The following is a 24,601-nucleotide window of genomic DNA, read 5'->3' on the forward strand; positions in this document are numbered from 1 at the left end:
ATTATTTTCTAGGTTTTTTTTGTTTTAGGTCACAATCTGTGACCCTATGCTGCACAAAATCTACCATTTTTACTTGAAATGTCCATACAATTAGTACACATCTACATTAATGATCAGCCAGCAAATTCTAAAGTGTCACATATAAAGGTAAACTCAGCCTTAGCCAATGGAATTAATACAATAATTTTGGCAATCTAATTCTTCATTAATTTTAATGGTAAATTTCAAGAATTTGGTTTACAGAAAAGATTTTTGATCGACACACAGTATTCATCAAAAACATGAAAGATTTATGCTTCAAAGGTTTTCTCTATTAACTGACCTTTAAGAGGACCGTATACCTAGACAAAATTACAGATGGCAAAACAGAGACAAGTTTGTGAACTTTGGTCTGGTTATGGTTTTAGAGTTCATCATCTCCAACAAGGTACAACTTGCCACCTAAATGACCTTGTTTGGCAATTCTTTATGCAGGGTTCTAGCAGAATGTTTGCATGATACCTACCGACTTTATGACCAAACCGATAAAACCAAATTAGCTGCCATCACTTTTCGAGAGAGACATGTTAAATCAATTTGATATACTATTGATAAGGTGAGCTTAGCAAGTAATGTGATAAAGAAAATTCATCCATTCAACAAACATGCAACGTGAGGCCATGGTTGATATGGGAATCTTATAAAGTACCAACAGATACTGTTGATATTAATGGGCACACACGTGCAAACTGGAACTGAATCAATTTCAAGAATAAGGGAATAACGCTTGATTCAAAGTCTTCAGATAGTGGTTTAATCCCTCAGTCTCAGATTGCATGAATACGCATGAGGCAAGATGGAAAGGCAGTTTTTAAAATTAACAATGATCGTTTTACATTTAATACAACCGACTCTTTACAAAAATGCAGATGGAAAAACCTTCTATCAATTTACATAAAGGCAGCAAACAGCTATAAAAGGTCAGCTGTAATCTAAAAAAGTAAATTCTGTAGCAAATTATGTTTTTCTGAAAATAGTTACCTAATATTAAAAATAAACTGAGGTTTCCCTCAACTGCAGTAATCCTTGAAAGACAAAAATTTCATCTATCCTGTCTGTATATCATATACACTAAGGGAAAAAACTCTTGCCATTTATCTCCTCTTACCACCACTAGGTGACCCATTGTTTACCAATTTAAGCTGAGAGATACATCAACAAGGATGCTTACATTTGCATGGGAGGGTTTTACAATAGTATGACTGGATAAGTATTCTTGCATAAATATCATTTCAGAATGTATTGTGTCCTTCAAATGCTGTCTCTGATGTTGTTAGCATTATAAGAACAAGTAAATATATGAGGATATGCATGAACATCCAGCTTCTACCATCTGCATCCTTTGTGGGATGACCGTCTGAATTCCCCATAAGAAGGATACACCATTTGCCTAACATGAAGACATCACAACCAGCATAATATAACATACAACAGCAACATTTACACAAAGAGAAAAGAGCGACTTTTCCTTACTGTGCAAAAATCACAAGGCAAAAATTTCAAGCAAAAGCACTAAACCCATGCCCATGAGGAGATTTATTGATGTCAGATGGGTTTGGTGGTCATCTGTGCCACAACAATTGGACCCACAAGAATAAATTCTCACCAAAATGACACTAGATCTCTGACAAATAACCTCTAGAAGTTGACTGCATGGTAGCTGATGGTTTCTATTACATCTCAGATCAAAATGTCATGTTTGAACATGGCATGTTGACATAGCTTAATCTCATGAGACATCAGACATCCTAATGAGGCATATCTGATCCAACGATAATTCAGAATGTGCATAACATAATGCCCATTTCCACCACAATGCTAGGGCTTCTGGGGATATATCCAATGACAATTCAGAATGTGTATGCTCAGTACAGCACTGTCTGAAAGCATGTCATGTAAACACTGTAGTTTCAAAAAGGTCTGATTAACAGTTCAAATCTGAGTTGAGCCAAGTCGAAATCTAGGAAAGATTCCATGTAGGAAACAAAAAGAGCGATTAGGGCCCATTCATTTCAAGTTGGCCAGCAAGAGTGACTGGTCTGTTGTGGCCTATATTCACTCTACCATGGTGTGTGTGTGTGTGTGTGTGTGTGTGTGTGTGTGATTTGGATTTTTAATGTAGCTTTTAAAAAATTTCAGTCATATCACTACAATGTCTGCAGTGTGGCAGCATAGAGTGATGTCTAGCACTGAGGCATCATGCCGGAGACATGTAGTATTATGTCCTACCTAGTCACATTATCGTGACACCAGACCGACCAGTCCTAACACTAACCTCTTAATGATGAGTGCATAGCGAGGCAGCTGTTAGTACCATTTTAATAAGTCTTTGGTATGACTCAGCCAGGATTTGAACCCACAACCTCCCACATCTGAGGTGGATGCTCTAACCACCAGGCCACTGGAGTGGTACCTTGATGTCTGAATGTGGTGGAAATAATGAGGTGACATCCACTGACAGTAACTTCAGCAAACATTTTCTCCTTCAAAAGCCAAAGAAAAATTATCCCAACTTTCAAAGGGACAATGTTGCCTATGAATTGCAAATTGGGTCATATGGTCCACCCTTTGTTAGAGGAGGTAAGTGACCACAAAAAACTGACCAACATTACTATGATCACATTCTCAAACAGATGACCCCTCCAACAATGAAAGGTATTCATTAAAGAATTAATTTCTAAGACATTTACATAATGTGCCTTCTTCGCTAGACTCCAATTGCTGCTTACCATGGTGAAGTGAGACAACAGGTGAGCCCCACCAGTTAAACAAACCACATCCAAACAAACCCTAATATCTAGTTAAGGCTTCTACAAAGGACTTCCTGCTTTAACTAATACACATCTTGATACAGATGCAGTAATTGTTTTTTCTTTGTCAAGGTCACATTATGCTGTTTTTGAGAACTGGAAAAAGGGCACCACTGATCCAGCAGACATCTGCAGAGGACACAGAAAAAGGCAATGTAAAGAAATCAAATCTACTGCTGCATTTAGTAAACCAAGGAGTTGCAGAAACTCTCACAGTAACCAATTTCTTACTTGAGATGAATGATGACAGCTCAATATTCCAGGAAGAAAAACAAGTTAGAATTCCATACTCAGACGGACAAGTTCTTGAATAGGATAAGATTCAACTTATCTCAATTCACTAGAAACCCCAAGTGGATGAAAAGTGAGACAAGACAGTTTATTTCCTGCACCAAAATAGAACTTACCATGTGTTTCTGATGGATTTTCTCCACATACACCAATGCTATTGTCAATAAGCAGTCCTTAACAAAAAGACAATGCAGTTCACTGCCTACACAAAAACTGGATGAATCGGGACATGAAAATATGGAGTTAGATTGCAAACTTCTCCCTCTCCATGATTCTGAAAATCCATCTTGTACTTTGGTTCTGAATTTTCCAATGGCTTTGTTACCAGAAAAAAGCATTAAAATAAATCTCTGGTGGATTCAGTTTGCAAACTCTCTACTGCTGGGATCTTGAAGTAAAGCATGAAAGGGGAGTGGTTGGATAACAAAATCCAAAATGGTGTTGAAGACTGTATGGATCATGCTTTGTTATACAGAAAAAGGATGATCCAAACTTTATAAAATTGAGAAGTCTAGTACCAACCAGGAAATGCTCTTGGTGGTGGGGTTAGCAAGTCATTAGCAGTTGTTAGGAGGCTTGAGGAAGGGGAATCTTTCTTTGCTTTCCCCTTTACTAAATTGCCTTCCAGAATAAAAAGTCTGTTGATGTCGGAAACCAGGTTGTAGTCAAACCTGCCTTCATTAGGTAGGAGGCAGACACTTATCCCTCTGCCTCCAAAAATTTTCTTTACACTGTGGCAAAAGTGTTGAGGTGGAACAGGTGGACGAGAGGGGGGCAAGGAGAGCTTGAAGGACACTTCTTGTGCAGCCTGCTTCTGTACTTCATCTATACACCCCTGAACAACAGCAGTGAACCAAACAGAAAAGAACAGAAAGCCAAAGAGCAAAACTCAGAAACATGACTTATTAAATCAACGTTAAAAAAAGTCATAACAATGATACACTGTGCTATGTATGACTTTGGCTATGCTGGCTGTCAATTCCCACATATCCTCATTGCCTACATGTTTTTGCCAAGGTTGCCAAGTCCAGCAGTGGAGGAGACAATTGCATGCATGGCTGCAATGTTCTTATCAACACTCGAAATGTCATTGCTGTTGGTGTCCGAGTGTGTGTAGTATCAGCATGTGGAATACAACAGTGGTTACATACTTTCAGAAAAATGATTAAAAATTACCCTGGTCAAGGATTTTGTCCAAGAGTTCACTGCCTCTAAAAAGTCAAGGAAACGAGTGAAAATGACTGAATTATGATACATTTAGGAACAATTATGTTTTACCAATCACCAAAGGGGAAGGATAATGTAATGGTCACTACTGACAAAAGAGAACAGAACAACAATACCTAAAAATTCCAAGAACAGCGTAAACTGTGAATGAATTGTGGATGTAAACAGTCTACCATATTTACTTGCTTTATAAGTCAAGTCAAACTGCAAATGCCAAGAAAACTGATCTGTCACAATATAATGGGCATGCATACCAGGATATGTACAGTCTGTTCCACTGATTACATACAACAAGCTGCACAGACCCAGATCTTCTGGTGCATTATTTGATAGCAGATCTTGGTCCATACAGCTTGCAATTGGACTCTTCTTATACACAGGTAAATACAGTATACTGAACCCCATATTTTAAATAAAAAAGGGGAGTATGGAATTTTATTATATGACTGAGGGTAATTTCCAACATAGAAAGTAAGCAATGCAATAGAGATGAGTAATGTATTAGTGATATTAAAACATCCTTACACGTGGACAAGTCCAAGCTACATGAAATTGGTTACTGCCTAATTTGCATCTTCTAAACTCTGGCTGCAATGGCAGCAGAGATGATATGATGACAGTGAATGTGGGTAATCAAGTTCATTCCATATGCAAACTTCACATAAAATTTACACCACCCACAAACAGAAAGATTGTCAATTAATTTGCATATTTCTTCAAAGATTTTCGTTCAAAAATGCTGCTGGATGAATGATTTTTCCGTTTTATTTAGCACCACCTCATCCAAGGCTTCAAGCTCCATGTCTGTCACACGGAATATAATATAGAGTTCAACCATATTCTTGCTGTACACATATTTAAGAAATATTATTAGAACAAAAGCATTGAAAGAGAAAATTCAATGAAACAAACTAATTCTGAAATAAAAAAGTTAGTTGTATACTATACACAGAAAGCAAACAACAGTTCATCAGCAACAATGTACCATGCTAACATTTATTGGCAGGATCCATATTAAAATATGCAAACAGTATCAGTTAAACAGCACAACCCTACTAATATATATGAAGAAAGCAATTATGTTTATGAGCCAGTTTATATAATAAAATATTTTTCCTTCAATAGGAATTTACTAATATACTATATTCCCTTCAAGCATAACTCTAAATATTACAAACATCAAGTATGATTCAGCACACAAATATTAAGCCCAATTATGAAAAACTAAAATACCAATGCACAACATTTTTGAAAAGTAACATCTGATTGCATAAAACCATAAAAATAAAACTTTATGAAAGTGTTTTATGTAATAATTCTCCTATGAAATCTTCCTTTGTTATCAAGCTGTTTTAATGATTTCATGATTAAATAAGTGTTCCTGAGTTCTTTCCCCAAGAAACTGAGTCTTTTTTCACTATTTTGACTAACACAGCAGCAATTTTGCAGTGTAACTCTGATGACATCAGGACAAACCTTGACAAAATTTCAATTATTTATTGATCATTAAAATTAAACTAAACTGTCATCCAAAATAATAACAGGCTGCCTTTCAAAAACAATTTCATTATGGCAAACACTACTACCATCAAAGAACTTAATTCAAAGACATGCAATTCAATGATTTTTTGAGGGTGTACCAATTTCTGTGGATTTATGGTTCATACAAAACATAAACCAAATGAACAATGACCATTCTATGAAAACAATAGGTCCCTTTCCCCCCAGTCTGGATTTAAGCACCCAATGAACAATGACCCTTCTATGGAAACAATAGGTCCCTTTCCTCTGATCCATGACTTTACATATCCAATGAACAATGTTTCTTTTATGGAAACAAGAGGTCCCTTTCCCAATACATGAAATCAAGTACTCCTACAGAAACAATCAATGAATTTAAGTACTCAATGAACAATGACTAAAATATAAATACAACAGGTTCCTTTCCTTAAATCCATGAGTATATGTGCAAACAAAAATGCCATTTTATTATTTAACACAAAACAGAAAGCCACAAAATACACGTATTGAAAGAATTAGATATGAAACTATCAAAACTATGGGATAAATTTAAGAAGACTCAGACAAGCCTGGGTTTATGATAATGAAGACTTGGACAAGTCAGGGCTTAATGTGTTCAAGACCTGGACAAGTCAGGGCTTAATGTGTTCAAGACCTGGACAAGTCAGGGCTTAATGTGTTCAAGACCTGGACAACTCAGGGCTTAATGTGTTCAAAACTTGGACAACGCAGGGCTTAATGTGTTCAAGACCTGGACAAGTCAGGGCTTAATGTGTTCAAGACCTGGACAACTCAGGGCTTAATGTGTTCAAAACTTGGACAAGTCAGGGCTTAATGTGTTCAAGACCTGGACAAGTCAGGGCTTAATGTGTTCAAGACCTGGACAAGTCAGGGCTTAATGTGTTCAAGACCTGGACAACTCAGGGCTTAATGTGTTCAAAACTTGGACAAGTCTAGGCTTAATATATTGAAGACTTGGACAAGTCAGGGCTTAATGTGTTCAAAACTTGGACAAGTCTAGGCTTAATATATTGAAGACTTGGACAAGTCAGGGCTTAATGTGTTTAAAACTTGGACAAGTCTAGGCATAATATATTAAAGATTTGGACAAGTTAGGGTTTAATGTGTTCTAGTATAGAACAAATATGACAATAAATACTTAGTTTAAAACTTAAAAGAATTTAGAAGATGGTATTTACATCTGATTCAGACTCATAAGACAGTTAATCATTATAAAATCTTTTGAAAAAGGTTTACTGTTAACTTTAATATCCACCAACTAATAAAATGTATGGAAAACTAAGGATAAAGTCAGAACATTTCCAGATATTTGAAAATCAAAATGTCTGAGTGAAATAGAGAGTAAGCTTAATTAATCTTGGCAATATTTAACAAGTAGATTAATGTTATGAAGTTACAGATGTTGCTTATAATTTGTTTGCAAGGCATGCTTTTAAAAACAGTATCCCTGATCCCAAAAATAACTACATAAATGAACCTATGAAATTAGTGGCCACCAATAAGTGTAAATTGAATGCATAAGACAATTGTTCTAGAGCTTTGACTAACTACGCACCTTGGCCTGGAGTTTCTGAACCAGCTGTGCTTGGCGCTGTTGGCCGTCCTGGTATGACTGCAGTTTACGTTTGTAGCTTGAGTGTTCCTCTTCCAGTTTGCGTCGCAGATCAATGTTCTGCTGCATCAACGACTTGGACCCCACATCACCTGTATCGAGTGAGGAATCTCCCCGCAATGACTGCTCAAGCTGGCGAAGAGAAAGAAATGTCATCAAATGATGCAAATAAAGCAGTCAAGTTCTAATGATGCTGGGTATGGAAATGTTTCAGCAGCAGGATTTAAATATTGTCAGCATTTAGAAAGTGAAAGTTTCCATTTTTGAACAGGACTGGTTGTTGTTGTTGTTGTTGTTGTGGGGTTTAGCACCATTTTTCAGCACACGATAGGCTATGCATGGTGGCCAGTATTAATGGTGGAGGAAGAACCCTGGAAAACCCAGGTAAGAACCACCGACCCACAAGAAGCTACTGGCAAGCTTTCTCACCTACCCACATTGGCCGAATCCTAGACTCGAACCCACGAAGACAGAGGTGAGATGGCAGTGATCCGTAACAGAGAGTGCTTTAGACCACTCAGCCACTCAGGGCCCTCGAACAGGATTGGTATCCTTTATCAAATATATCGCACTTAATGCTGGAATAAATAACAGAACAAAAATTTGTTCGTACTTCATAAATAGAAGTAAACTGTAATATAATATACTGCATTACAGACCTCTGAAATAAGTAACTGTACTAGAAATAAAAATGAAATGCAGAGCAAATGAAGAATGAATTCAAACTGAATGCAGACTGAATGCAAACAGAATAAATAATGGCTTATGAAGAAAATCAATTATTTCAGCTGCCTCTACTTTTCCGCCATCAAAAGCCGTCTTACATGATAATTCATTGTCATTTTCTTCACGGACTTTTCAGCCTTTAAAACCCATGGCTACCACAAAAAAACAATGCCACTGAAGTGATGGCATTTTAGATAAAGATGTGGCTGAGGATGAACTCTGAGCTTGGAATCCACCATCAAAATAAGGCTTGGAATCCACCATCAAAATAAGGTTTGGAATCCACCATCAAAATAAGATTTGGAATCCACCATCAAAATAAAGCAATGAATCCACCATCAAAATAAAACTTGGAATCCACCATCAAAATAAGGTTTTGAATCCACCATCGAAATATGGTTTTGAATCCACCATCAAAATAAGGTTTGGAATCCACCATCAAAATAAAGCAATGAAACCACCATCAAAATAAGGCTCTGAATCCACCATCAAAATAAAACTTTGAATCCACCATCAAAATAAGGTTTGGAATCCACCATCAAAATAAGGCTTTGAATCCACCATCAAAATAAAGCAATGAAACCACCATCAAAATAAAACTTTGAATCCTCGATCAAAATAAGGTTTGGAATCCACCATCAAAATAAGGCTTTGAACCCACCATCAAAATAAAGCAATGAAACCACCATCAAAATAAAGCTTTGAATCCTCGATCAAAATAAGGTTTGGAAACCACCATCAAAATAAGGCTCTGAATCCACCATCAAAATAAAACTTTGAATCCTTGATCAAACTAAGGCTTTGAATCCACCATCAAAATAAAGCTTGGAATCCATCATCAAAATAAAGCTTGGAATCCACTATCATAATAACCACTATCATACTAAAGTTTTGAATCTTTGAATTCATTGTCTAAAAAAAACATTGAATCCACCATCAAAATAAAACTTTGAAACCACCATCAAAATAAAGCTTTGAATCCACTGTCAAAATAAAACTTTGAATCTGCTGTCAAAATAAAACTTTGAATCCACCATCAAAATAAAATTTTGAATCCACCATCAAAATAAGTCTTTGAATACATCATCAAAAAAAAAAGCTTTGAATCCACTGTCAAAATAAAACTCTGAATCCATCATAAAAAAGGCTTTGAATCCACCATCAAAATAAAGCTCTGAATCCACTGTCAAAATAAAACTTTGAATCCACTGTCAAAACAAAACTTGGAATCAACCATCATAAAATGCTCCGTAACCACTACCATGCATACATTGTCAGACTTGTCCAAGAATTGAGAAACCTGATTAGTAAAAAGACTAGCAAAACAAAGCTGATCTTTCTATGATTACCTCTTTCAGAGTCAGACTAACCCTCCATGTAATGGGTGAAAATCCCTCAACTGCAATTTTCATATATGAAGTGCTGACAAATGCATACCAGATATTAGATTAATGATTAGGAAAGTGAACAATGAACAGACTGATCCCATCCCCACCCAAAAAAATCACTCACTATGGAAAGTTTGGTAAATACATGCACTTTGCAGATAAAAACTTAGTCTCTAACCTATCCACCATAAATGTGTTTCTCTACTACAATATATTTCACAGCATGAAATAATGCATTTTATGATACCACTATGAATAACATGGAAAAAACATTAAGAGATGCATGTCTGTTCAATCAAAAATTTACTCCATGGCCAATCATATTAAACTGTTAGTGCTACCTTAAGGAAATTCAAATGCCTACCAAATCCTCTCACCTTATATGATAATAAGCTTCATTATGATTTAAAACAGTAGCTATTTTTCTTTGCCATGTGCAAAACTATGCTACCTCTGGACCCATCTACAGTACAATTTCTGAGCATCTTTAATTACATTTGTATTATCCAAATGATGGGAAATTTCAGCTGCATATCACTACAAAATACTGTTACAAATAGGTGTAAAACAAAACAATAAGCACCATAAATAAAGTCAACTGGATAAAGTTTCCTATTTAAAAATAAAAAAATAAAATCTAAATGTAACAATTTTCTAAGCTGTTATAATTTAAATTTCATCCCAAACTAAAATGTCGTGCTGCATGAATGTATGACCCTTGACCCCAGTGACCTAGATTAGTTTTGAATGGTAACACTCTAATATGAATGTTAGACAATTCTGGAATCATTTCCATAAGTTTTAAGTTCCTATTACATGTACTATTTTTGCAAGGGTGAAAAAGTGTGGTGCACAAACTGAAAATGTCATTTTTCTAACATCCACAATTAGGAAAAACTAAAAGATGGGTCATGAGGTTAAATTTAAGCTTTGTTATTATACTTTTCTCAGAAGAATATTTTGCTTCAGGAATAAGAATAATATCAATTAATTTCACATATGAAATTAAACTCAAAAGAAGTTTGACTCAACAGTATTAACACTGCTCAATACGATAGCACTAAAAAAGTTTTTGCCTGCAGTTGAGGATCTACCCTCTCACCTCTGTATCCACCTGCCATCAAGTAAAGGTCTTTAACCATCAACATGTATACATTTTCCAACTCATCAGAGAACAGAGAAACTAAATTTGTGAAAAGATTGGTATGACAAAGCTTCCTTTAGATTAACACCAAATCCCTCTCTACAACGTGTGAAAATCCCCCTCCCCAATTTTTTTTAAACCCATAAAGAACTTGCACTTAACAAAGTTGGTGATGTTTAATATACAAGGCAGATATATAAGGCAGTGATGACAGCATCCAAGATATTACTTTAATAAACAGGAAAGTGGACCATAAATGGACATATTTCCCATAAAATTACTAAGACAACTGCAGTAAATGCACAGCTAGGAAAAAGATGGCAGTTACTCAAACACATTGTAGATAAAAACTGAAATATGGCAACAATATTCTTCACAAAAATCACCCCCTTATGTGTATAATATTAAATCATGCATTCTTGACATTACAGTAAGTAAAAAGGGCAATATAAACAGATAAAGTATGGATATCTCTTCAATCATAAATTTATCACTTTGCAAATCTGATAAAACTGTTAAAGCTACTATCATAACCAATGCTTGTACCTGTACAGCATTCATTGACTGAAATAAAACTAAAATATATAACTGTTTACTTACTGTAGTTTCTATTTTATTTTGTATTATTGTAATTCAAAGCTCTCTTTTGTTTTTTTTTTTATGCATTTGCAATTTCATTAAAGCACACTTTTCAATGGTAATTTTTCATCTTTGGTACAATAAAAGTTCCATTCCTGCAACCATAGTGCACCTTAAAAATACCTCACAAATACAAATAAACAAATGTAACGGTTAATTTTAGTCAGACTGAATCCAGCTGATCCCAAGCCGGCTTCCTGAATAATGCCATAAGAAACATAAAACAATCAATTTCATTGGCTGACAGAAATGACTTATTAATTTTAATTAACTTTTGTACCAAAAAAAGCACATGGTTGATGATCATGGATAAAATCATATAAAAAAGATGAGATTTTCAGCAAAAGTAGTGCACAGGAAGGAAAAAATATATTCTCAACTGTTGAAAATAAATTACTAGTGAGAACTGCTACTCAAGAATGAGTAAAACATGACACAAAAATCATGTGGCAGGGAAGGCCAGAAACCATATGTGTTTGAAGTATCTTCAATAAAAAAGAATTGGGTACAGATAAGTGTATTTGCAACCCCTGTTCTTAAATTACCCCACTTTTTGACGAGGCTGGGTGAGCCTTGTATCCCCCTCTCCATTTCCAGAAAGAAAATTTTACTTTATTTGAAAACTAATTCTCTCCCTTTAACACTCTCAAAAACAGAAAACCCACATTTGGTATATGTACGCCCATTTATTCCAAATGAACAAAACAATAAGGAAATGATGAATGGAAGTGTTAAACACAAAAACGTAATGTATATCTGAGACAATCAACAAAAAGAAACAAGGTGATAGGAAATGCCAGCAGGAATAGAATGGAAATTGTGTGCAAATGAACTGCTGATTTGGCAATTTACCTATTTCAGGGTCTAGTAGTGCTATCATTAAAAATCTTGAAGAAAACAAAACAATTAAATTTTTCACTTGATATTACTGTTTATATAAGCTTTACAATATATCAGAAAAATCCATTTTAAGTTTATTTGCTAATACGCAGTGGGCTTCATGCACCTGAATAAAACACCAAAGCTAATCAAGGTCAATCCTTTCAGAGAAGTATTTTTATCTATTGGGTCTTTGGAGTACTAATCATGACAACAAATATTAACAACAGTGGAGAAAATTGCTTTCTAGTATTGTACAGGTAAATGCACCTCAACAACGGTAGATCTGTACTTGTATGTCGTATTCAACACACTTCAAATGATAAAATTTTCAAGTTCATCTGAACTAATCTAATGGGGAATATGATTGGTATTCATTGATCTTTTTGTGTCACAATGAGATTTATGGTTGACATTATTCCAAACTGTTGGAGTTCTGAACAGCTCTTTATTGTCATATTTTGAGAGGTGGATTGATCCAAGTACTGTGGGAAATGCTAAGGAGATGTGTACTCAGACAAGTTTAAACGAAAAGCTTATCTGCCGCTAAAAGTTTCAAAGCTGACAGAATGATTAACATTGTTTTATTCACAATAATATTCTGTCAATAGTAAGGTTAATTATTTTATTTTTTTTTAAACTATGAAACTGCACAAGCTATACGGGATTTAAGCTGAATATTGTTACACAGATTACTGCCGTGTTATTTTCTGTGGTGAAAACAAGAACATGAAATAGGTACGACTGGGAGCTCTAAAATTTCAACACATCAATATCATTTCAAAATTTCTTTACACAGGACAATAAAGAACAATTTAAGAGCTACAAAATACATTGTATACAAACTTCATTGCAAAATTATGAGAAATAACCAGTAAATTTAACTCTATGGAAATGACCAAGTTACTGCTTGCATAATACAGAACCATTGCCTAATCCCATAATGGAAACTAATATGCCATCTTGAAATACCAGGGTTAAAACTTAACTGGAAGTTGTATACAAGCAATGCTACCATTTATACTAGCTTAAATCTCATGGCCAACTGCAAACTGCACAGATACAAATCTGCTGTCGCATAATGTGCCAGGAGGTTTAAGTCTATGCAGTTATTAAGAGTAATTAGTAGAACAAACATAGACCTGATCTGTGGGCAGATTATGGAATAGCTGATCAGTGTCTATGTTGCAGCTGGACTCAGCTTTATAATTGAGTATATATGGTAAATATTAACTGGACACAAATTCTGGATTAATACATAGTAATGTGGGTTTTTTTCTATGAAAACAATAAATGAAGAATCACAAATTATATATGCACATAATTTAATTTTATCATTTAAATAAATAAACTCATTTAAAACGAAAAATAATTATTTTCAAATTATATCAAGTCTTAGAATGCTAAGGTAATATATAAATGGAAAGATCGTGTTTCTGAAGGAAACAAGTCATTGTTCAATACACGATTGGGCATGATGAGAGATAACATTTGCTATTTACACAGTGAAAACAAATTTATAAGGAGTTTCAAGTACACAAACAGTGGAACTCTGCAGATCAGAGCTGTATCACAAATCATGTATCTATAATAGAGACAGCCCAGGGTGTCACATAGGCAAATAGATTTGCCTCTTCTAGGGGACTATCTACTGAGAGATACTTCACTTATCACCAGGGTGAGCAGAAGTAGAGATATTTTATGTACTAGTTATATCAGACAAACTTTCTTACTGGTCACATATAAAGTTTGACCTCTAATTAGAAATCTTCAATACCAGACAAAATTTCTTACCAGTCAAATATAAAGGTTGACCTCTAATGGGAAAATCTTCAACTTATCATTATCTGCTTAAAGACATGTTGTTTCCAGAGATTTTAAAAAACCATTAAATGCATTGGCCGTTCTATAAGCTACAGTTCATAAAATAATTCAGTGCTTCAAATCTGGGTATAACTTTCGGTTTGGGGTTAGAGTTTCTAAATGTCCAATGATAGATTCTATCCATAGCTAATCATGCATCAACAGGATTTTCTGCAAATAATACCGATCTTCATCTCTTTAGCTATCATGTTTTTCTGTTGATAAGTTACATACGTAATAACAAGGACACCCTCTTATTTTTAAAAACAGTTTAGCAAATCTGGACTAAGCATCTTTGTCCGAAAATAAACCCACCCCCTACTTCTGAACAAATTTATAACTTTATTGGCTGAATAGCACTTTCTTTTTAATGCATTATTAGCTATATCACACTGAGGAAAAATAATTCATGTGCCAATACCAAGCACAAAACGTAACAGCCTGGTGGGTACTGAACTCACAACCCATGAATTAAAAGCGTGATATTGTGGCACCAAACAAATTTATTAAATTGGCCCAGTGATTTTATCTCTTAAATACTGTATGCATATCAGAAGCACTCAGATTTTATCATGAAATACTGTATGCATATCAGAGGCCCTAATTTTATCATGAAATACTGTATGCATATCAGAGGCCCTGATTTTATCATGAAATAATGAATGATTTTATCATGAAATACTGTATGCAGATCAAAGGCCCTGATTTTATCATGAAATACTGTATGCATATCAGAGGCCCTGATTTTATCATAAATACTGAATGATTTTATCATGAAATACTGTATGCATATCAGAAGCACTCAGATTTTATCATGAAATACTGTATGCACTGTTTGCATATCAGAGGCCCTGGTTTTATCACGAAATACTGAATGATTTTATCATGAAATACTGTATACATATCAGAAGCACTCAGATTTAATCATGAAATACTTTATGCATATCAAAGGCCCTGATTTTATCATGAAATATTGTATGCATGTCAGATGCCCCTGATTGTATCATGAAATACTGTATGCATATCAAAGGTAATTTTTATTTCCGTGTTAAGAAGTATTTAGCATACTTGATAGAACTTGAGATCCCATGCCTTATCATATCTAAACCACTGATTAGCTGTAAGCCATTTTAGCTCACATGTCCACTGGATTTTTTAATCTCTGATTTCAAATCCATCACTTCTTTTAATTGTATTGATGAATGTAGCCAATCAACATAAAGAAAGAAAGCATCTGATGTGTTCCAATCACAGATGTTTTCTAGCAGACAGCTTGGCTTTAAGCCTTGGTAGCACACCACTTACTAAGAGAATTGCTGAGATGGTGACAATGGTTAATTAGCATTTATACTATCTACGCCTTATTGATCCACTGGCAACTCAGGCATGTATCATGACAATGCAGTACAATTAAAACAAAGGATCAATTATTATATACAATGCAATATATCATGTAATCAGTGCAGAATTGAAACTCCTAAACAACATTATGAGATGGGAAATAAGTATCTTTTTTTTTCTCCACCCAACTGATACGGAAACCACACTATTACTTTAGCTGCCACAAGACACGTCTTAAATTTAGCAGGTGTTAGGAGCATTCATACCAAGTAAATCAAAACTGCAAGGGGATTCTGAAGAAAAAGTTTAAAATAGGTTTTCCATATGTTTGCTAAAGAAGCCACACCATATCTAGGAGCCATATTTAAAGAAAGTTTGACAGAACATGTCTTAGGAAACATGCATAGCTAGTTCGACTGAAATTGGATAAGCCATTCTCCACCTGGTTGCAATGATTGCCATAACATTATACTGGGGAGCCATACCAAACATAATTTAATAAAGAGTGTTCTAAGAAGCATTCTAACCAATTCTTAACCATTCTTGAGATTGTTAAGTATGTTTGCTATGGAAGCCAAACCACTGCTAGGGCAGACATGCTGTACATAATTTTGACATAGCATTTCCTAACAAACATTTCTACCAAGTCAGATCGAAACTGACCCAGTCGTTCTAGAGAAGAAGTTAAAAATAAGTCTTCTACCTAGTTACTAAGGAAGTCATCCCATTGCTATGTTAGCCATCCAAGACAAATTCTTGTTCAAGCATGTTCTAATAAACAAATCAAATACATATGACTGAAACTAGTTCAAAAACAAAGGTTTTTTTTAGCATCTCCTAACAAAAATTCCAACCAGGTTGGATAAAAAATGGTTAGCCAGTCTTGCAAAGTCAAATAAAGGTTTTCTGTATGGTTGCAAAGGAAGCTGTACCACTGCTTTTGGAGCCATCCCAAACAAAACATTTGATAGAGTGTATCTAATATATGTTTAAAATTTTATCTAAATTTGCTCAACCATTCTAGTAAAAGTTAAACAGCTCTACTATACTGTTGCTATGGAAGCCACATCAATGTTAGGAAAGTAATCTGAGATAAGAGTTAGATCCAGCATGCCTTAAGAAACATTCAAACCAAGCCTGACCTTATCTGGCATAGTCATTATAGCAAAACATCAAGATTAGTTTTTCAACTTGTTGTTAAGGAAGCCACACCATGCTGGGGAAGCACCAATGACACAAATTTGACAAAGCATCTGTTAAGAAATATTCCAACCAAATTTGATAAAAACTGGCTGAACCAGAAGACATTGAAAATAAGTTTACCATTTTTGTTCCCACAGAAGATACATCATTTCTAAGGAAGCAACATCCCACCCCAAATAAACTTTTTTACAGCATGTCCTAAGGAATGTTCCTCACAAATCTTATCAAAACTGGCCCTGAAATTTTTAACAATAGCAATGTTGATGAATGACAGGCAACATGCAATGGAAGGAATGACAGGCAACATGCAATGGAAGATAGACAAAAAACAATGCACAGGGTATGCAGGGCCATAATGTAAGTACAGATGACACTACAGCCAGATGAGATAAAAAACAAAATGTAAAATGGATTTAAACAAAACTGAAAATCTGCTGTAATTGCCCAAAAATCTAATCAAGTCAGTTCTAAATGCATCCAAAATATGCCTGCAAACTTGTGCTTGTCTACTATCAGTGGCTTCTCTGCAATCTTGCTAAGAACCTTCTCAAGGACAGAGACAGACAGGCAGGTGTAAGGATGGTTGGATGAAAGACCAAATCAAAATACACCTGCTTCTACAATGGCATACAAGACCAATCAAAATACCCCAACTTTTACAATGGTATACAAGACCAATCAAAATACACCTGCTTCTACAATGGCATACAAGACCAATCAAAATACCCCAACTTTTACAATGGTATACAAGACCAATCAAAATACACCTGCTTCTACAATGGCATACAAGACCAATCAAAATACACCTGCTTCTACTATGGTACAGGTATACAAGACCAATCAAAATACCCCTTCTTCTACAATGGCATACAAGACCAATCAAAATACACCTGCTTCTACAATGGCATACAAGACCAATCAAAATACCCCTGCTTCTACAATGGCATACAAGACCAATCAAAATACCCCTGCTTCTACAATGGCATACAAGACTAACTAAAATACCCCTGCTTCTACAATGGCATACAAATCTGTTCAGATGATTTTTATTTGCATAAAAGCGTGAATACCAAATTGTATTTGTCTATGTTAAGTGGGTTCGTTTAGTTATGCTGGATTGCATTCATGGTCTGAAAATCAAACCCCATCATCAGCATATGAATAAACGCAAACCAACCAAATTTTATTTGTCTAACTTAAGTGGTTTTACTTAACTGTGCTAACAGGGTTTTCTTCAAAAAGGTATAAATCCAAAAGTTAACATCAATACATCTATGTCAATAAAAGGTATAAATACAAAAGTTAACATCAATACATCTATGTCAATAAAAGCTTATTTGTCAATATCATCTGTCTTTGGCTTCAACATTGCTAACAATGTTTTCATTTTAAACAAGTCCAAAAATAAATTTTAAAAACAGAAAAATTACTCTACTTACCTAAATATCATGTAATTTCTATATAGATATAAATAAGCCAGCTAAATTTATTAGTTTACCATTACTGGTTATGTGCAATATTGCTAAGAAGTTTACAGTAACAGACAGATGTGCTGACAAGACCAAATCAAACTGCCCACCCACCATTTAAATATATTTTAAAGAAATTGTGACTGCAAACAACCAGAAAAATTAAGAAGTAACAAATATTTTGAAAATTAACAACAACCAATGTATGTTAATCAAAAAATTAAGAAATGAAGAATAAATTGCTAACACAAAGAGACCCAAACAAAAAGGGAATGAAATTGCAGCAAAATTAAGAAAAGAAAGAAATACAAGACATAACTCATGTATCACACTCTAATTAAAGTTTCATATTCAATTATTAAAAAAAATGCAATGTTGTCTAGTATCTACCAAAATTGTTAAATTATTAAGATACGATTACAAAATAAAAACAATGGAGCAAACTCATAGCTGTAGAATGCCTTAGTATATAACAATACACTGAGAAAAATTAGATCTGATTTTCGGAGTTAGTTATAACATTTACTAATCGATTTCTTAGATTTTATAGGTAAAGTTTCAGGTGTTAATAAAAATAAAATACACAAGGATGAAAGGGACATAACTCTTAAGCTCACCTTTTTCTGGCCATAGGATATCTTGCCTTTTAATCAACTTCAATAGGCAACACAATCTCACTTTTTAATGAAATTTTTCTTTCAAATTTCATTGGTTTCGTTACATTGTTTCCAGAGATTTATTTCCATAAGACAGCATCAAGAGCTATAAACTGGAGTTATGTCCCCTGTTTAAATTTGAGGCAGGATTGTGTATATGCATGCGATCTGGTCTAAAGTTTGATGCTATTTATCTTTGAAAATAACATCTAACGCTGCTTTACAAATAAAATGGACAATCCATCACTTACTGAGGGCTGGAGCCGATGTGAGCTCAAATGAACCCGACAGGACAGCATTAAGAAAGGACCTATGCTAAGAAATGGTTTCCAGATGATTCGAACAATAAGATGTACAAATACAAAGAAGTTAGGAAGGTTTGCACATCAGCGTTACAAAGCGAAAAACAAATGTGTAATTCTATCTGCCCCATTAGTTTTGTTGCAGCTTTTCTTCTGAATGTTATATATATATCACAAGAAATGTCAAATGTCCATTGGAGTTCTCAACAGTCTGGTGGCTGAATGCAGAAAAGAAATGTAGAATCAGAGGTCCAGGTATGTGAGGCCATTATCCTCAAATATCGCAGTTGGTCTGCACTTCATCCCACCCTTTCTTCAATGGCCCCTCTCTAATGAGACTAAACCACTGACAAAAAGGCCATTTTGAATTGTCATTATTTTTTCTCCCTCAACTGAGGGAACCCTTTTAATAAAGCATTTTTTCACTGCAAAGGGAATCACCTAAAACTGCATCGGGGAGTCAGAAACCAATGCAAACTGATTTGTTGTTCTTTTTGGTTTTCATGCCAGTTCTCAGTGCAAGATAGCTATATATGGCAGTCAGGTGGAGAAAGAACCCAGGAATACCTCATTAATAACCACCTACTCACCATTTATAGCCTATATTGTACTGAAAATGGCATTCAACCCACAATAAAGACAATAGAAACCCCTATAAAAATGCTGGATTAAATAAAAGCACAATCTGCCATATATGATAAAATGACCCTACAAATATTTCCACACTGAAATTCCTTAACCAAATTAGGCCTGATCCAGACTGTCAGTAACATTGGGATGGGAATGAAATAGGGGTAAACAATACACTCAGTCCTTGCAATTACCCTGTTGTAATCCTAATTTGCATTGTTCAATATGACTAGGAACCAAACTCATTCTGCAGCCAGCAAAGTCCAAACATATGGGCAAATAATCAGAACTTTAATATAGTGTGGTTTGGATCTTTAACATAGCTTAACAATTTTTCAGTCATATCACTATGATGTCTGCAGTGTGCCAGTAGCACTGGGACATCGTCCTGAAGACACGTAGCACCATGTCCTACCAGTTACATTATTTTGACACCAAGCTGACCAGTCCTAACACTAACTGCTTAGTGCTGAGCACCTAGCAAGGCAGCTGTTAGTACCATTTTTATAAGTCTATGGTATGACTTGGCCAGGGTTCAAACCTGCGAACTCTCGCATCTGAGGTGGACACTAATGACTAGGGCATTATACAATCAAGCACCTTAATTGTAAAGGATACATTCTCGTATTTGGTGAACTAAAAGGCTTGGAAATCAAATATCTCAAGCTTGTTTTGGGTTTGTTGTGTGTTTTTTTTTATACCTTTATGTCTGTAACTTATTGCTGTTTTTTTTCTTCAATTATGTAATGACTAAAAATATTGTAATCTTAAATGTTTTAGTCTTTAAAATAAAATACGTAACAAAATTCTATCTATTTAGTTAAGAAATAATCAGCATAGATGTTTTCCCATTACAAACAAAAATTCTATCATACAAATGTGTTCTACAATCCCAAGCAAAAATAAATATTACATTTTCGAAACTCTATTTGCATTTCATATTGAGCCAAAGGGTATGATTATTTTTTTAATTATGTTAGAACCTGTAAGTAACTGAAAAAACTCAGACCCATATTCTCATTGCAGAGAAGAAGAAAAAAGCTTGTATCAGCATTTTAAAAAGAAAAACATCTTGAAGAGTGTTCCGCATTCCAAGAAAGGGTTAAATATTTTATACCAATGGATATTTGTAAATGGAAAATTCATTTCTTACAGCTGTTAAAAATTTATTTAAAAAGCCATAAATTTATGTTTGTTTAGTTCATGACTTTAAAAGAAGTTAATGACTACCAGGGCATGTCAAATTATGAAAGCTGAAGACACAAAAAAAAAAGAAAGAAAAGGAAGGGCCCAAACAAAATTCTCACAAGTTTCTCAGTCATGCATTCAAGAATATGACACCTAAACCAAATATGGCCATTAATTGAAAACTAAATTAAAATTAAAAGTGAAGATATTTTCCTGTATTCGTCACAGACTGCCTCATAGCAGATTAGTTCTCGTTTATAACCAAGTCATTCACTTAAAATAATAATAATTATTATTATTATTATTATTTATTATTATTACTATTTCATTCCTTCAGAACTAACTTTCCGATGCAACTACTGGCCCTATACTGCATAAAGATCAAAATATACAACAGAAATTTACCATAAATAGTTAATGGGCTGAGTTGAATTCACTTCAGTTATATTCAATTAAGCAAGAAACTTGATGAATTTAAGCCCAGCAGATTAAAAACCTTTTACTATAGTCTGATGTTAAGTAGACTGCACTAAATCCTATTGGATTATTTCAGTTTACCTTCCATTTACTGTACAACAATGAATGCAAATGTCCGATAAAATTCTTGAAAGCTTGGCACAAAAGAACTATAGAACTCTTGAAGTTTTGATCAATTAAATTTATTTATCACAGATGGCAAGTGTCCAGTTTCTTAGATAAGTGCCTGGACTTGCTGACCATTTCACATGATTACTGGACTTGCTGACCATTTCACATGTTTACTGGACTTGCTGACCATCTCACATGATCAGACATTTTCATGCTAGACCAGGAGTAAGATGTCACATTCACCATGGTGTCTATCTGAATCATTTATTACAGTATTCCCTATTACCAGATTTATTTAAGAAGGAGTATATATACTAGTAATGTTAAAAGTGACTATGCATGTTATAGTGCATTATGCAATGCAAGATCCATATATGCTCACTTTTAAGTCAGCTCCAACAGCAAATCAGGGTTGATGCATTTCATTTTACTAATTACAGGCACTATTAATAAACTGCACACCAGTAGACCTAGATCTGCTGGTACATTATGCAATGGAAGATCTGGGTCTATGCAGTTTTACAGCTGGACTTGACTGATAAGTGAGTATATACTGTAAATAAATGCTTCAGGATTTCACTAAAGTTCTGAGGTCAAAATCTTCATGCAGAAATCTCATTTTCTGTCATTAAAATATACTACAGAATGCAATGAGGATTCGAAAGTAAGTAAAGATAATTTAAACCCATGTATATTTTCATCTGTGGAGCTTAAATAATGACAGGAATATGCATGAATATTGAGAATATCAAAAAGAGGTATAGCAGTCTTAGAGTAGAGTACTTGACTATAGAAATACCAAATTTATCTGATAGTAGTCCAAGAGTAGAGTACTTGACTATAGAAATACCAAATTTATCTGACAGTAGTCCTAGAGTAGAGTACTTGACTATAGAAATACCAAATTTATCTGATAGTAGTCCTAGAGTAGAGTACTTGACTACAGAAATACCAAATTTATCTGACAGTAGTCCTAGAGTAGAGTACTTGACTATAGAAATACCAAATTTATCTGACAGTAGTCCTAGAGTAGAGTACTTGACTGTATAGAAATACCAGATTTATCTGATAGTAGTCCTAGAGTAGAGTACTTGACTATAGAAATACCAAATTTATCTGACAGTAGTCCTAGAGTAGAGTACTTGACTATAGAAATACCAAATTTATCTGACAGTAGTCCTAGAGTAGAGTACTTGACTGTATAGAAATACCAGATTTATCTGACAGTAGTCCTAGAGTAGAGTACTTGACTATAGAAATACCAGATTTATCTGACAGTAGTCCTAGAGTAGAGTACTTGACTGTATAGAAATACCAAATTTATCTGACAGTAGTCCTAGAGTAGAGTACTTGACTATAGAAATACCAGATTTATCTGACCGTAGTCCTAGAGTAGAGTACTTGACTGTATAGAAATACCAAATTTCTCTGACAGTAGTCCTAGAGTAGAGTACTTGACTGTATAGAAATACTAGATTTATCTGACAGTAGTCCTAGAGTAGAGTACTTGACTGTATAGAAATACCAGATTTATCTGACAGTAGTCCTAGAGTAGAGTACTTGACTGTATAGAAATACCAGATTTATCTGACAGTAGTCCTAGAGTAGAGTACTTGACTATAGAAATACCAAATTTATCTGACAGTAGTCCTAGAGTAGAGTACTTGACTGTATAGAAATACCAGATTTATCTGACAGTAGTCCTAGAGTAGAGTACTTGACTATAGAAATACCAAATTTATCTGACAGTAGTCCTAGAGTAGAGTACTTGACTACAGAAATACCAAATTTATCTGACAGTAGTCCTAGAGTAGAGTACTTGACTATAGAAATACCAAATTTCTCTGACAGTAGTCCTAGAGTAGAGTACTTGACTACAGAAATACCAAATTTATCTGACAGTAGTCCTAGAGTAGAGTACTTGACTATAGAAATACCAAATTTCTCTGACAGTAGTCCTAGAGTAGAGTACTTGACTGTATAGAAATACCAAATTTCTCTGATGATAATTGTATGGTTGATGATAACCAACTTCTACAATATTTTTGCATATATTTAGTAAAGATATATCCTAATCAAAAGACCACCATTACCTTTCAAAAACTTTATTAGGCTCCCTATCCCACCCAACTCCCAAACCCTAATGTATGCCATTGGAGAAACTACCAGTACTACTATAGCAGACTGGGCTGAATTTAAAATTTAAGAAAGTAATTCTCCATAAAACAGGTCAATATGTACAGATGGAAGTAAGTTTTACATACCCTTAAAATCATACTCTATGTTTAATTTTCTTTGAAAGTGAATGTAATTTGAATTGAATTTATGATTATAACTACCAACACATTCATGAGCAAAAGCAAATTAGTGATACTTGCTTCATCAACTCTGTGCTTCACAAACCCAGTTGGAGGCAGACTGTCCCTGCTATCTGACCTACTTTCCTGTGAATCTCCATCCTTGATATCTATGGCAGAATCTGCTAAACTTTCCATTTCAGTTTTCAGCAGCGGGGGTTTGTACAACTTATGAAGAAGAATATGGTAATTCAGATCAAAGTCCTCACTTTTACAATCCAGAAACAGAGTTTATTTTTCTATCGAATCAAGATGATTCACTAATGCATCTTTTTGTTTGACATATCCAAATTAAAAAAAGTTTTCAGCAGTCATCATCATAAAGGGACAGGTTGGAAAGAAAAATTGTCTTACACAACTGTCAAGATTCTAATAAAATGGACTAAGTTGGTTTAATGCAAACGTATTTGGCAGACAATCCCTACAAGAAATAAAACTGATGAAAGTACCTGGAAAGTGTTCACAAAATTAAAAGACGAAGCAATGAAATTTTGAAGTCCCAAACAGTAAATGAACACCAAAATGAGGCATCCAAAATTTGTATATGACCTGTAATTTACAAATGTCACGATGTCCTTGAACTAACCAGTGATAGTGTCCATGAATTACACAGAACAATAGCACTGGCCTCCTACACTTAATACATTTTGAATAATCATCCTTGTAAAGCACAAGCACATAAAATAAAACACAATCTTTCTGTCTTC

The 24,601-nt window shown here is 34.5% G+C and overlaps 1 protein-coding gene across 11 annotated transcripts in view; it reads right to left on the reverse strand.

The window, feature by feature from the left end:
• LOC149781304 (uncharacterized) overlaps nucleotides 1-24,601 on the reverse strand; it is a 217,722-nt gene that overhangs the window by 84,425 nt on the left and 108,696 nt on the right. For 10 of the 11 annotated variants that reach the window (XM_089935397.1, XM_089935393.1, XM_089935395.1 and 7 more), the window contains one exon: nucleotides 7,465-7,653. In XM_089935397.1, the coding sequence (XP_089791523.1) occupies nucleotides 7,465-7,653 (189 nt within the window). Of the gene's footprint in view, nucleotides 1-7,464; nucleotides 7,654-23,915; nucleotides 24,051-24,601 lie in introns of those variants that run through there. The other variant, XM_089935401.1, reaches the window with a different exon arrangement.

The sequence above is a fragment of the Sinohyriopsis cumingii genome, chromosome 15 (genome assembly GCF_028554795.1).
Source record: "Sinohyriopsis cumingii isolate HCF-2022 chromosome 15, ASM2855479v2, whole genome shotgun sequence".
NCBI classification, from domain to species: domain Eukaryota; kingdom Metazoa; phylum Mollusca; class Bivalvia; order Unionida; family Unionidae; genus Sinohyriopsis; species Sinohyriopsis cumingii.